The 16,246-nt window shown below is 34.7% G+C and overlaps 1 protein-coding gene across 3 annotated transcripts; it reads right to left on the bottom strand.

The window, feature by feature from the left end:
- Positions 1–1,301: 1,301 nt before the first annotated feature.
- LOC107809819 (uncharacterized) lies at positions 1,302–12,476 on the bottom strand. Of its 3 annotated transcripts, none has more exons than XM_075225515.1 (9): positions 11,934–12,476; positions 10,104–10,315; positions 8,190–8,471; positions 7,834–7,956; positions 6,822–6,972; positions 6,470–6,699; positions 5,006–5,042; positions 4,813–4,916; positions 1,302–1,385 (listed from the first exon to the last, which is right to left on the bottom strand). In XM_075225515.1, the coding sequence occupies exons 1-9, from the start codon at positions 12,370–12,372 to the stop codon at positions 1,317–1,319; spliced, it is 1,647 nt and encodes a 548-aa protein (XP_075081616.1). In that variant the 5' UTR covers positions 12,373–12,476; the 3' UTR covers positions 1,302–1,316. The 3 variants fall into 3 exon arrangements, with proteins under 3 accessions (XP_075081616.1, XP_075081617.1, XP_075081615.1); XM_075225516.1 differs by lacking the exon at positions 1,302–1,385 and adding an exon at positions 4,451–4,709; XM_075225514.1 differs by lacking the exon at positions 1,302–1,385 and adding an exon at positions 4,451–4,704.
- Positions 12,477–16,246: the final 3,770 nt, after the last annotated feature.

Genomic DNA, 16,246 nt, shown 5'->3' with positions numbered 1-16,246 from the left:
ACGAGATATAGGGAAAAGTACCATAAATTGATCCTATTATCCCCAACATCAGCATTCAAATTAACTCATATTTCTATTTATTACTAGTTCACAATTTCTTTAGCAGACTAAACTTTAAACTTATATTTTCTCCCCTCTTTTCTTCCTTTTTTTTTTAAAAAAAAATAGTTTTTCTTCCCATCAAACATCTATATTTATGTATATCCACAAGAAATTATGTGTTATATTTTAAGATATACAACGAAGGAAAAAAAACTTTTGATATATATATTTTAATATACAAAGAAAGGAAAACAAATTTTTGATATATATAGGAAGGAAAATAAACCTGTGACATATATTTTGGAATACACTTTATTTGATGCATTAAACACTGTAATATACCAACAATATAATTATTTCTATTGTGAGATACATTTATATAGAGACAATAAGAAATTTTAAATAATTATATTTATAATTTTATATTTTAGATATACAAACAAGGAAGTTTTAATATACATTTTGGTACATACAAAAAAGAAAAATAAAGTTATGAATACGTTTTGATATACACATTATTGTTATGATATACTTTATTGACTACTTGTGCCAATATTCATAACTAGGACTATTTTCTGCTAATTATGTAGGTTTATTGTCATACCGTGCCAAAATCCCAAGTCAATGTGTTTTGCATATTTTTAATATTTTTTATATTCACATATCACTAATTGTTGAGGAAAAAAGAGTACATTTCGGAGAAAATGATCAAAATACCGGGTTGCTTGATGTAGAAAACGCTTCTCAACTCACTTACTGAGAAAGTGATGTTGCCTTTATCTCGACCTTTTATCTTAACATCTTCAGGCCAATCCTAATATTCAGCAATTACATATAAATAGACTTCCACACAAACTCCTACGTGACATTATCCTTACACGCCCCCTCAAGTTGAGCAGGGTGTGGAACAACTGTCAACTTGCGCTTCAAATCTTGGAAGCGAACCTTGGACAAAGGCTTGGTGAGAGCATCGGCCACTTGATCATGAGAACTCACATACCTGACCGACAAAGACTTTCCACGAACCTTGTCACAGACAAAATGAAAAACGATTTCCATATGTTTTGTTCGAGAATGAAAAATGGGATTAGCAGTCAAGTAGGTAGCACTAAGATTATCACACCAGAGAATGGGAATAGAGGTGGTAAAGCATCCAATCTCTCGGAGGAGAAGCTCAACCCATGTCATCTCAGAGGTAGCAGCAGCTAATGCACGATATTCAGCCTCTGTGCTCGATCGCGATACAACTTTTTGCTTTCGAGAAGCCCATGAAATCAAATTAAAGCCAAGAAAAATGGCGAATCCAGTGGTAGACTTGCGATCATCAACATCACCTCCCCAATCTGAATCACAATAACCATGAAGCAAGCCAGAGGACCCATGAGAAAGAAATAAACCATGAGAGGAAGTAGCATTGACATAACGGAGAATACGTTTGACAGCAACCCAATGATAATGCATAAACTGTGAAACTTTGTTAACCGCATACGCTATATCGGGTCTAGTAAACGTCAAGTATTGTAAAGCTCCAACGGTACTCCTATAGAGAGTCTGATCATGGAATGGACGCCCACAGTTGTGGAGAGCTTGGATGAGGTTGAAGCTGGTGTGGAGACAGGACCACACGACCCCATTTTCACACGATTAAGAAGGTCGTTAACATACTTACCTTGCGACAAATGTAATCCTTCATGCGTCCAGTTGGCTTGAATGCCCAAGAAATAAGATAATTTCCCCAATTTCTAACAGCAAATTAAGTTTGCAGTTTGGCAATAAGAATTGCAATATGAGCAGAATTAGAACCCATAACCAAAATGTCATCAACATATATTAAACAAAATAGCTTGTCATCGGCGTTCGGCATATAGAACAGAGAACTATCAGTTTTGGATCCCACCAAGCCTAGAGAAAGAAGTTCATCAGCTAAACGCTTATTCCACCAAGCCACATATATTAAACACTTGAATCATATTATAGGAATATTTATTGGAAGTTACCCAATGTTAAATCCTGGAATTTGGTTGTTGCTAATTAATCATTGTATATTAATCTTGACATTAGTTGTGCTGCAATTGGCATATTGGTTTATTCCCAAAATTAATGTAGAATAACATTATGATGATACGGGCATAGGCTGTTTCACATACTTATTATGGGGGTATTATAACGAGAGATTGTTAAGCATTGATTAATAATAGAGGGATATATCATTGTTATACATAAAAACTTTAAAATAATAGTTCTGTCATTAAATAGTTTAAATCTCACATTGCTACTACATGTATCCTTATACAACTTTGGTTGTCCGCGAGCAATTTATGTTTAATTAACTCCTCCTGTGAATTGATATCTAATTTCTTATAAAACCATCATACTATACTAGTTGGTCTGATGGAAATGTGAAATTTAAACATTGAATAAATCATGAATCTTTTTTGGAACGTTACCAGCGGCAGCTAGAGTTTGGACTTTATAAAGTTGAGAGAAAGGCTCTTTTGAAGGTAAAATACGCTGAAATTATTGCCTTTTTTGTACAAAGAGGGATATATTAAGTGGTTCACTGTCACTCAACCAAAGCATGTGGGGGGCCTGGGACTCAGAAAAGCTGCTGAAAAAAACCTTATCTCTCTAGCCAGTCTCTCTTGGAGACTCTTCAATAATCCTAGTTCTATATGGGCCAAAACGCTTATTAATAAATATAGCCATAAGAGAAATCCCACCTCCCGCTCTTTCATTTGGAATAACATTCTAATAGGTTGGAAAATCTGTAATTAAGGTCTTCAATGGATAATTGATCCAGGAAATATTAATTGTTGGTCCTCCGCATAAATTCCGGGTTTCCCACCCTTAAATACCATCATTCATGGGCCAATGAACCAAAATGATCACACCCTCAAAGTCAAGGATCTTTGGACGGCGTACAATTGGGACCTCTCAAAACTATCCTTTATTCTGCCCACGGAAATAAGGAACAAAATCCTCTCCATTAATCTTGACACAATCAATAACACTAGAGATATTCCCACTTGGGCCCATACATCAAACTGTATCTTTTCCACAAACTCTACTTATAAACTAATCTCCACGCCACCTACCAATTCCTAGAAGTTCCATTGGATTTGGAAGCAAAACACACTCCATAAGATAAAATATCTCCTTTGGCAATGTTCACATAACCGGCTCCCCACCAAAAATTATCTGCATCAAATTGGCCTTAACATTAACATTACCTGCTCTATATGTAAAGGGGTTGAGGAGAATTACTCATGTTTTCTTCGAATGCCCCATAGCCATCAAATTTTGGAGCGATGTGCACCTCAACTTCCTTCCCCTTCATCAAAACTCTGAGCATTGGCTCACGAAATTAAAAGACTCTAACATTGCGTTGGATCATTGGGGTATCTCATGGGACGATTTCTTTCCATTTGCTATTTGGAATCTGTGGCTCAATAGAAATAACAACTCTTTTAATAACAAATGCAGCCAGCTACCGCTTACATAGTTATCATGCGCTGCAAAGAATTTAAGTATTGCACTAACTCCCCTAACTTCACCCCTCCAACTACTACCATCTCTATAAAATGGCTCTCGCTAACAAATTTCTCCTTAAAACTCAACATCGATGGTGCCTTCAAAGGTAAACATAAGAAAGGAGACATTGGCGGAATCTTTAGGAATAGCCATGGGAATTGGATTTTAGGTTACTACAACTCAACTATTGCCTATACACTGCTTATATGGAGCTCTTAGCGCTCAAGACTGGGCTGCAACTAGCCTATGTAAAAATATGTTTAATTTAGAGATTGAAACTGATGCTACAGATATACTTCGTCTACTTGAAGATGATAGTTGTTCAATATATTCTAACTTGATTACTGAGTGCAGGTCATTACTGAAGAAACTGGAGAATTTGTCGATCCGGCATAACTTCAGGGAGGGAAACAAAGTTGCTCACTTTTTAGCCACCCAGGGATCCAAGCAAGCAAACAATAGCCCTCTTTCTCTTTTGGAACAACCCCCGAAAGTACTTTTGAAAACAGTCCATGATGATAAGATTGACTGTACTAAATCTAGGCTTGTATCTACTACTGTATTTGCTAAGTTAGTTGAACTTAACCCTTTTGTAACTTGCAATCCTAATGTAAACAGTACAGTACCTACGAATGAGCCCAATGAGACTCTTGCTTTATGTAATAGAATTAGTTAATGAATAATAAATTCGTATTTCTACCAAAAAAAAAGGATATGTAATTCTCCCCAGAAGCTATTGTAATTGGTTTGTTTCGATTATAAAGGAAATGGGAGAGTACATATCTAAACAGAAAGTTCTATTTTTATATTTGTCTTTTCTACTTTCCTTGCCTTCACTATCTATACCCAAGTTGAATAACTTTGAATTTAAACGGAATAACGAAGAAAAATTCGTTCATTTCTCTTCCAATCATGGGATGTGACAAGGTGAGTAAAATAGTCGTACAATTGTTATGTATCTACACCCAACGTATTTGTTTGTTACCATACATCAGTCTTTGATCACATTGAGTCAACAAATCAAGACACTTGAGATATAGGATTCAGCTTCGTCACTGATACGACACCACCTTTCCTCCTTTGACCTTTCACTTCTTTTAGGTGAAACAAATATATGGGAGCTCGTACAAGCTAAACTAGGGATATACATAAAATCACCAAATTATTTTTGATTGTCCAAGATTTATTTATCAAAATGCATTTTGTTGAAAAACAAAAGATCCATTACTCCAAAAAAACCTGAATTCTGTCCCCCATTGTATCCTGAAAATCCAACAACTGTTTCCCTCCCTCTTCTAAAGTTGCATCATCCAACAGAGCCTTGATGTTTACACCTACCAATGCTGCGTAGAAAAAATACATGCTAAACTTTTCAGCAATACTTTCATAAATGATTGGCTTTCAAACAGCATTGCCAACCAATTAAACATACCTGGAACTATGTTTGTGATTCCTTCCAAAAATCCAGCCTGAGGAAATGAGATAAGTGGTCAAAATTTTAGAAAACCATTGATCTTGATGCAACAAATAATGACTATAAGCTTCCATGCTCCACAATTGATCATGTATATAGATGAACCTTAAGAAACCACATAATGCTGAGGAGAACACAAACATAAAGTTAAATAAAAAAGGTACCTCATATGTTCTCTTGTAGATACCTCCCACAAGAATGACAATATTAGTGAAACAAAGAAAAGGTTCCTAAGTTAAAGCACATGAGTTCGATCTTCTTTAGTTAAGAAATGGCTCTAGTGCACTCCTTAGGAGCTCATAGCGGCTTTTGTGCAAGTGATTATAACACCCGGCTTGCCCCCCCCCCCCCCCAACAACCCCAAATAATAATAATAATAATAAAGATGGTAATGATAAAACAAGTATGGATCCAACAAAATGGTTGGAGCACGGTTTGTCGCCAATATCAGTTATTCAAAACGAAGGTATCATTGTCTCTTAAAAATTAAAATCTTCATACTTGCAGTAAAACCTGGAATCAAGTACTTTCTTTTCATGATGTAGAAAAATTCTTTTCACACCATAAGTACTCTCTTTTCATGGAGTCTTTTCACATAGCTTATAATGTAGATGAAATGGCATCCCCTATATTTAAAGCAATTTTCTTTATTTATTGGCCTACCAAAGAGAACCACTCTAACCTGCTACAGTCATAAAGCGCGTCAAGATTCTATAGCCAAACTAATAATCCATTTTATTATTACATTTGCTGATACTCTGGGAATACCCCCCCCCCCCCCCCCAAAAAAAAAAAATGAGTTCACTGCCACCCAGTCGGGTGGTTGAAGCAACTTCGGAAAAAAAAAACAGATCTTACGGTTTAGCTGGTCCACAAAGCTCGAGTATAATGCTTGAATCCATGCAGCAGAACAATTTCGGTGGGCAGAATAGACATGTTAGCATTACAAGGCTTAAATCAACAAATCTTCAAAGTGATTTACCTAACTGATCTCTCTTGAAAAGTCATTGTTAAATTGTCTTATTCTTTTTCTTTTCTGGCACCTTGAGACAATATCAATTATGCTAATGCTAATGTGTGCCCTTTAGGCATGCATCATAACCGTAAATATTCTCTTAAACATTAATAGCTTTTGAGTTAACTAATTTCATATACTTAATAGCTTAAAATAAAACAAAAAAGCATATCATTCTCATTAAAAGGACAACCCGGTTCACTAAGCTCCCGCTATGCGCGGGGTCCGGGGAAGGGCCGGACCACAAAGGTCTATTGTACGCAACCTTACCCTGTATTTCTGCAAGAGACTGTTTTCACGGCTCGACCGTGACATCATGGTCACATGGCAGCAACTTTACCGGTCACGCCAAGGCTCACCTTATCATTCTCATTCTCAAAAACAATTAGCATAAGAGAATAACTTACAGGAATTCTGATATCTAGCTTTTCGGATCCATCTCTTCCAGTAATTTTTACTCTTAATTTCCGAGACCAGATCCCTGAGAAATTTCCTTTTGCACCCTCTCCAGAAAATTTGTCATATACCTCAGGAATCAGTACCTCAACAGGGTTCTGTGGTATTTGACCCCTCTGTTCTGTATCAGCTGGGATGCCAGGTTGAACACCATACTCGTTGCTTCTTGATGAGAAATCACCTGATATTTAAATGTGGAAACGAGGTAATGAATGTCTTCGGATCAGTACTAAAAGGATCTGCACAAGACCTGAATCCAAATTGACTTTTCAAATACTTAGCCTATTTGACAACTTTGCTCACCTTTCAGAGAAGGAAGTTGGCTGTTTGTTGTTGCATAACACTTCTCTTCTTCATAGTAGGTATTGAAACCTAGGATTTCTTTTAGCTCTTCAAATGAAGGCATGCTTCCAGGTGAAGGTATCCGACCTCCTTTAATGGCAGACAGTGCATCCTGAAGATGTCAGTAACTAATTAACAGAGCAACTCCTTTTTTTAAACTGTCGTGCAGCAGAAATTTTTCTAGGTCAGCTGTCATGGAGTCTATAACTCAAGCCAGTCGTTGGCAAAGGATTAATTTTTTCCACTTAAAAGCTAATTGTGCTGGGAGAAATGCAGCTATTTTTGTTTCAAGTTTTGTTTTATCGACATCCAGGAGAAATTGCAGGATGAAAAAAAAAGAATTAGAAACAATATAAAGAAAACCAATGACTTACTCAGTGAAGCCCTTCCAAGCCTCAGAAGGATATGCTTGATTTAATGGAAGAACAGCAAGCTAAATGCATCTTGTTGTCTATATAAAGAGATCTCTAGAGAAAGCCATTTCTTCGCATATTGCCTAAATACTTCTTCCGCGGTAGAGAAATCGGGAAAGGGTATTTTGATTGTTTGCTCAACACTCTAAACCACAAACTACATAAACATTTACTATAGCTTTATAGCCTCTCACTGCATAGTTCTCAATGCTTGCTCCACATTGTCCAAAAAGTGCAACTTCTCACAGTATAAGAAACTTGAGATGACTAAATCTAAATTAAAAAAAAAAAAAGTGAAAAAGAAAGAAGAAAACATATTCCTCAAGTAGGGAAGCAGAAGGGGCAGTTTGGTGGTAAGTGATTTCCGTCCTCAGAAGTTATTCTCATGGGGCCACCATCATACTTGCTTTGAGGGTGGAAAAGGAAATTCTGGGTTGGTTTGATCTATAGCGCAAGTGTATTGTTTTTATGTGTATGCTCCAGGATGCACCTAACTGTAAAACCTGAATGAATAAGCAAAAATGCTGTAAGAAAAGATAATATGAAGTACAAAATCTAACCTGCATTGCACATATTGATACCCCCATCAAGGAAAGTGGATATGCCACAATTTTGTATCCAAGTTCCTCAAGTTCAATAGGAGTGAGTATTGGCGTTTTACCACCACCTTCAAGCATATTTGCCTGGATGCAATTGTATAAGCCTTATCAGAAATGTTTGAACCAAATGGATTGGAAGTTCCTCCAGTATAACAAGACTCAAAGCCCTGACCATGAGAAAGATTGATCACAACTACTTCATTCTGAGACAGGCATACGGACACCACCAAGTAGAATAGACATCTTACAGTGGAACCTTCTATATTAGAACAATATAAACATGCTACCCAATGCAAAATCTGGGAAAGAAGGCATACCATCTTCGGAACCAGCGGATAGACATCACAGAAAGCTTTCATCTCTTCTACGGAAGCAAGAGCATCAATGAACAGAACATCAGCTCCAGCATCAGCAAGAGCACGTGCCCGCCAAAGTGCTTCCTCAAAAGAGACTGCTTGACGAGAATCAGTACGTGCCACAATCACAATGTCAGATCCACTTCCCTTTCGAGCATCAACAGCCGCTTTTATTCTCATTATTGCTTCCTCTCTAGAGACGACCTTCCTGCCACGTGTATGACCGCATGCTTTGGGAGAAACCTACAGAAACAGCATCATACACGATTAGGTCCAAAAACAAGGTTGAGGTGGGAAACGGGGATTCACAAAAAGCACGAATTTACAGGCTTTCAGCTATATGCTGTAAATTTAACTTTTGACATAAGTATTAATTAAGCCAAAAATACACAAAGCAGGGAGAAAGTACAACTTTTTGGACGAATAAAAGTATTAGATAAAGCCGGGAGAAGTATAACACATGAAGTTTGAATGTTATAACTACAATCCAGTAAATTGCAATTCTGCTCATTGCTCAGAAAGTTCTGCCTAAATAAAGAAAAAGAACTAAAAATAAGTCAAACACCCCTTAAATTGAAGCCATGACAGTTAGCCATATGTGACATGACGATAAATACTACTAAAGAGATGCAGCCAGACCTCCATTTGTTGACCAAAACTGTGTTGCAAAACAAACTATTAAAGACTAAAAATCTATTGACATGTTAAGCTAAATGCTTCTCCTTAATTTGAGTCCTAAACAAGGGAAAGTGGCCATCTCTAATAGCATGTACAACAGCTAAAAGTCAACCACAGTAACATTAAGTTTGGCAAGAAGGTCGTTCTATGCTACAGTAGTTTTTGTCTATATAGGTCTTATAAATTATAATCTGTACTATGAAACCTAAAACATTTACATCCTGGAGCGCTAGCATAGATTTATAATCAAAATCCAAAATATTGCAGTTTGTGAGATGACTCATTTGAAATCTTTGGAGATAAGCCCATGAAAATCAGTATATTTAATATCTATAACCCAGTTATCTAAAGTCGATTGACTTCTTTGACTTGATTACTGGACATTTCTAAATAAGAATGTACAACTGTTATTTACATGAATGGTAAGAGAGAGAAAAAAGAAAGGAAGAGGATGAAAACTTATTCATGATACTAACTCAATAACCAAAAAGATTCAGCAAGAGGTACGGCAGAAAGAGGAAATGGCAATGGTGGAGGGTGTGAAATATATACATATCTTCTGTTGTTTGGATTGAATAAAAGATGGGGAAGGAGGAAGTTTGAACTCATTTGCTTTCTGATTCAACTAAATAAGTGTGTCCAGTAGAAGACACAATGTTCCTTGCAAAGCATACACGACAAAGGAAAATTCTGAAATTTCAGGTTCCTTTCTACTACCCCCTCTCAAATCAAAGTGTAAAGAAACAAGACCATTACGTGAAGCTAAGCATGCTGAGTCGATCTCTCTCTCTCATGGAATTCCAAAAAATTGCCTAAGCAGTAGAAATTTCTTGGAGTCAGAAGTTCAGATTTTATGGAAAAAGGAGGGAGACATGAACACGAAGTCTCTCACAAAATGGAAAATGCACATAAGAGATACAACCAAATAGACAAGCTGAAATTTAAATGGCACTTCCATTGACAACCCAGTGGAAATCAAGGACCTTGTCAATTTCTACAAGAACTTTCATGGAGAAGAGGAAAAATGGAGTCCAGCCTTCAAAAGAGACAGCATTTACAGATTAATTGAGGAGGAAAATGAACTTCTGTCAACACCATTTCAAGAGGAGGAAATAGAAAAAATCATAAAGAGTTGTGAAATGAAACAAGAATACTAAGGCAAAAAGTAGAGGATAAAAAACCTAGACCGACACAAACCTGATCTTCGAGGATTATTCCTCCAAAACCTGCTCTAATATATCCTTTCACAGTTCTCTTGACATTCATGGCGTTACCATATCCATTATCTCCATCTCCAATTACTGGTATGGACACTGCTTGTGTGATCTCTTGACCTTGAGCCACCATCTCTCCATAAGAAATTAGTCCTGTATCTGGCACTCCTAATCGTGTGGCAGATATTCCAAAACCTGACAGATGTTTTACAGATATTAGCTAAGAAAGAACATATTGTAAGTATTTTGCCAACTCACAATAAATCCATGCTTAGTTAAAGAAGAAGATTCAAACACTAATGTAGTGAATCTTCTAATACCGCACTTTAGTTAATTTCCAGTACCTACAGTCTGTAGAGACTAGACACACCTCAACGCCTCTACGAGCTGCCCCAATAGCAGAATGGTTGGAGCTGAGATTCCGAGGTATTGGATGGACAAACTAGCAACACTATGAAGCCATTAACCAGGTAGTATGCATAAACCTAGCAAGAACTACAAAAGATGCTTAAAAATTCTTTTAATTCCACAATTAACTTAAGAGCAAAAAAGTCTCACTCTAGGCTTATCTCCTGACTTCATATTTTACTAGCTAATTAAAAGAAAAAAACTTTTGTTTCACGACAAGATCCAGTTATATGGGCTTGGGCATTTTATTTTCGCATGAGAGAGGTAGTTTTTAGACAGAGAAGAAAGAATGGACAGTTTAGCAAGGAAGCTGCTCTTTTCACACCCTGCATCACCATAAAATTTTTTATATGAGTTGCTTGAGCATTTTTGGTATTTTTTGTCAAACTAGCCATAAGTTGCTTGAGCATTGACAAGTAGTTTGAGCTCTTCCTTACTGGAGAAACTTCCATCAAAATAAACAAATTAAAAATAAGTTCCCATATAGATAAAGAAAATATGCCACAAAATTTTTCATGAAATTCAATAGGGAGGACGAATTTTGAAGCAAGGTTCTGACTTTCCCTTGGTATTGGCTCGTCACTATCATAAGAAATTCATATCAACTCCTGAAAGATATCAGAAAATCACTCTGCAGCCAAGAGGCTAATGTCTCTATCTATTGTCTTCAATATCCCTAATAATATTTTCATAGTGGTCCGAACAAGAGAGTCATTTTAACATCAACATTTCCAGCACATACAATAGGCTGATAACATCAAATCCATTACTTTTAGGATTTCCATGCAAACGAGATCAGAAGTATCCCATCTGACACAACATGACATCTCCTCCTTTGTCATCTTCAGCTTCACATAGAACAAACCTGCAACTTTATCCTGCTTTTGTCAAGTTCAGAGATGGTGACAATCCAAATTGTCTTTTACACCTTAATATACCCAGCACTCTAAATTTAGCTGATCACACTGGTCTCGAGAATTTCCCAAGCAAATGAAACTCTCAACATCATTTCCAATAATCAAACTAATACCAATGCATGTCAAAATAATCAGAAATCCTAAATTGAAGAACTCCCTCAACAATCAATGATGCTCATTCTTCATTTTTATCAAAGTTTTCTCATCAGAATTCCCCTGATGAGAGCTCCACAAGTATAAGCTACTCCCAAGCCCGAATAAAGTTGAACCATTGCAATACGGCAACAACTAGCTTAAAAATAGTCAAATTACCATGAATCCTCTGAATTAACTAGAGATTTTTATAGCTGATACCAAATAGTTTGAGACTGGAGCGCATTCCATTAAGTGATACTCCTCAAATGAGAAATTAAATCGAGACAACCAAATAAGTAAAAACATAAAATGATTTAAACATAGTAAAAAATATATTTTTTAAAAAGACATACCAGTTGTAAAGCAGAAATCAAAGCCGGCTCTCTCAACAAGCTTAGCACTGAGAGCATCAAAACAAGCAGGGCCTTGATGAATTCCCGGCGATTCTAGAAGTTTCCGGAGTGCTTTCGCTGGAGAAGTATACTCATTCGAACTAACTGAATCCGATTCCTTATCTCCATAACTAGCGGAGATTGTGTAGCAAACAGATGTTTTACTTCTGGCATTACTACTGCTACCTACTTTTTTCGGGAGTGAAGCGCCTGGCTTCGGCAGTAAAAGGAGCCGCTCGGCTACGCGCCGGTGAGCTAAGTTTGGAGTTTGGCCTGATGGAAGATTCGAGAAACTTCTGAAATCTGTGCTGGAAATTGCTGCGGATTTCATTGCTGCTGTTGAGTTTTTTCTCTGAAACTTTAGCTGTGGTTGTTGATGGAATAGAGAGCGATAGAGCATAATATAGTGAAGTTCCGTGTAGCTGTCTCTACTATACTTGGAGCACGTGTACTCGCTGCAGGCTCTATCATATTATTCTGGACTTGTAGCATACTTATCCGGTATTTTCGGGTTTTGAACAGTGTTTTCGCTCAGATTTATCTTTACATGAAAAATGACTAAATTTCGATTACTTTTGAAACTGGGCTATTTTTGAACGATCAATTGTAAATCTGGCTATTTTTGAATTTCTCCCATTTTTATTTTACTAATTGATGGCTTCAACATTACTTTCCTCGATCAAAGTTGATTTAGGGTTTTTTCTCAAATAGTCCAAATTTTTTGCTTTTAAATCCACTATCTTGATTCCATCTTCGAAATATAAAGCCCAAACTTGAATTACCAAAATATCCGTAAAAATTTAGATGACCATTTTATCCTTTAGTTAAACACCACATCTATAATATATTATTTGTAGCAAAAAGTAAAATTACTTTTCAATAAATAATAAGGTTGTACTACAATAAATCAGGTGAATGGGAAGAGACTTGGCGTGGAGTTTCGTGTATTACCCAAGAACTTAATGCAGTATATTCAATATCTGTTGCTTTCATCTTCCAATACTTATTACAAACAACGGTTCAAATTCTTCAGAATATTATATATCATATTCCTATCTCACAAATTTGTGGACCCTAATCTTACACTTCTAGGTCCACAAAACTGTGAGACAAAAAGTTGTCTCATACAACTAATGTCAGTTGTATGAGACACAAATTAAAATTTTCCGTATATTCAATATCTGTTGCTTTCATCTTCCAATACTTATTACAAACAAACGGTTCAAATTCTTCAGAATATTATATATCATATTCCACCATTTTCAGCTTTCCCTATTTTGTGGTCCGAATCCGATAATGTTTCCCTTTGTTTATTCAGCATGCTTTAGGTGCTCTTTGCCCTATATATATATATATATTTTGTGTGTGTGAATTCTTAGTGGGTCTTTTGTGATTGATAATAATAAAATTTTACGAACTGGCATTGGGAGGTTGTCATGGTTAATGTAAATTGAGTATTTTGTTAATTGGTTTATGCAGTTAATTTTAATTTGCTACTTGGGATTCTAACGATTTCTTGAATTCTTGATTTTTTTTATCTTTTTTTGCTTATTACATCAAAATAGCTGCAATTTTGTTTAACTTACACTTAATTTATTATTTCTTTCCAGTGAGTTGGAAACTCATTTCATTGACTGACGTGTTGTTGCTAATTTAGCAATCATTCATTTAGTGACAACAACAACAACAACAACAACAACGACCCAGTATAATCCCACAAGTGGGGTCTGGGGAGGGTAATATGTACGCAGACCTTACCCCTACCCCGAAGGGTAGAGAGGCTGTTTCCAGGAGACCCTCGGCTCAAAAAAGCAATAGGAGATGATATATTAGTACCATAAAAATGCGTAATAAAAATAACAACAAGATACGAAATATGAAATACGAAATTATGTACTTATGTATTTATGAAATTCATAATTCATAATTCAATGAAATTCATAATACGAAATTTCATAATAGGATATGAAATTCATGACCATGATAGGTTATGCAAATTATGTACTTATATTCATACAAAGAAAAGAAATATTTTAATTAACACATCAAAATTAATATGATCTTTGTAACCTTTAGAATTGCATATGATATATGTGTACTATTTTAGTACGGTCAAATTTTTGTCCTACTCCAAAAATAAAATATAGGTAGATAAACTTTCCTCCTTCATTGGCTATTTAATATAGCCAATTACATTGAATTTTCTTTTTCAATACACTCAGCCCAATATTTTCAAGGACGTAATAGTTCTTACTTCTAATTTATTCTAACCACACAATCAGAAACTTTGAGAGATTCTTTTGAGAAAATTTACAAATGAAAATGTTAATAGTTGTAGAAAGTAGTTAGATTTGTGAGTACGATAAAAATTACTCCCCCCCCCCCCCCCAAAACTTAAAATCAAAGCTTTTGGTAAAAAGACTTTCTGCAAACAAATGAATTTAGCAGGAAAAAAAAAAGCACTCAAGATACGTTTAGTGTGAAGGAAAATATTTTTCTCTAAATAAGTATTTTTCTTACTTATTTTCTGATATTTGGTTAGTAATGTTCATTGGGTAATGGGGACTATTCATAACTCAATTGGTAACACTCAAGTTATTTTTCTTAGCTAAGTTATTTAAATCTTTAGCTTAACACAAAGTATAAAGGTGTCTCCAATCCTCACCCTAAATTATGAAAATTATAACTTGGCCCAAAATATACATAATAATATTTCTCATGCTATATTATTAGTGTGAACATCTCAAATGAAGATTGAAATACCAAAATCTCCTTATAAAGCTGAATGACACTGTTGTCCTACTATTAAGCACTATTGGTACAATATTTTTGGACAGAAAAAATAAAAACTCATTATAATAAATACTATATTAGATTAAAAAAACCAATATAGTGAATGTTACAAAATTAGCAGCCATGGTAATAAATATTACTAATAAATTTAATTTGTTAAATGTCTCATGCATGTATAATAATTTTTTAAAGTTGGCATTTACATATGATAATTTATCTTCTCTTTCTATTTCTCATAGCTTGAATTTTTAGATTTTTATGATTTATTAATACAATTATTTTCTTATAAATGCAATCCTTCACTTATAAATGCAGTCATAATTCAAAATATTTTTACTATCCATGTACAAAATAAAAAAAATATCATATACTAATAATTAATAATCATGAATACTAATCTTTTTCCCGTCTCCTAATTAATATCAACAAAATTTATTTTATATGTGCTTATTTATAGAATAATATTATTCTCATCAATAGTATTCTCTTCTCCGAACTTTTTATCTTCTTTGTTTTTTCAGGTCTTGAATATTTTTGAATAAGAATGAAACTTTTATGCGGGACTTATGGAGATGCATTCAGTCACCACCGAAAGTGACATAACAAATATAAGACTCACAAGTTTTGATTTTTTATCTTTTTTGGAGAACTCCCGAGCATTAACTTATCCCATATATGTCACTTTTATAATTTTAAAAGCTTGACTTAATTCTATCCGAGTAACTTCAATCTCTTTGCGTTTTTTTTTTCTTTAGAGCACTTTCCTATGGAGAGAGTAATATACTTTTTGATCGTCCATTCATGTTAGGAAACACTAATTACTTGATTTTATTTACTTTCACGTACTAGATTAATGAATGATTGATTGGTCTTTATTATCTTTTCATGATTTGAGATTATTTTAAACATAAAATAAGAGGAAAAATTATGACGATATTATAGTGAAAATTAAGTTAACATATGATTGACGTTTTAGACCATTTAATTGAGATTTGTTTTTGTATTCACTGTTTTTGCTACTTTTCATAGCAATCTTAAAATTTATTCAGATTACGATTTAAATTATTGATTATTTTATTTTAATGCTTTATTTTATAACTTGAAACACGGTTTTAAACATGTAGTTCTTTTTAGATTTTTTTTAGGAATTAATATGGGATTCACGCGCAACACGCGTGTTCAGAAACTAGTATATATATATATATATATATATGGAAAAGGTGACTTGACACCTCTCTTTGGCCAAGGATTATATTTATTTTTTTCTCCTTTTTTTTGCATTTTCCCTTTCATTCTTTTTATTTAAATTGTTTAGTAATTGAAAATTGATCATTCTCTATCCTATTTACTACATCTCATTATATTTATTTCAGTTACAAAAGAAAAAATTAGCAGCCAAATTTCTATCAATTTTTTGGCATTTCTCCCTATTTTTTCCTTTTATGTGCGATATATTAAATAACCCAAAAAACACATCTTAA

The sequence above is a fragment of the Nicotiana tabacum genome, chromosome 11 (genome assembly GCF_000715075.1).
Source record: "Nicotiana tabacum cultivar K326 chromosome 11, ASM71507v2, whole genome shotgun sequence".
Lineage (NCBI taxonomy): Eukaryota > Viridiplantae > Streptophyta > Magnoliopsida > Solanales > Solanaceae > Nicotiana > Nicotiana tabacum.
This window is presented reverse-complemented; position numbering and strand designations above follow the sequence as displayed.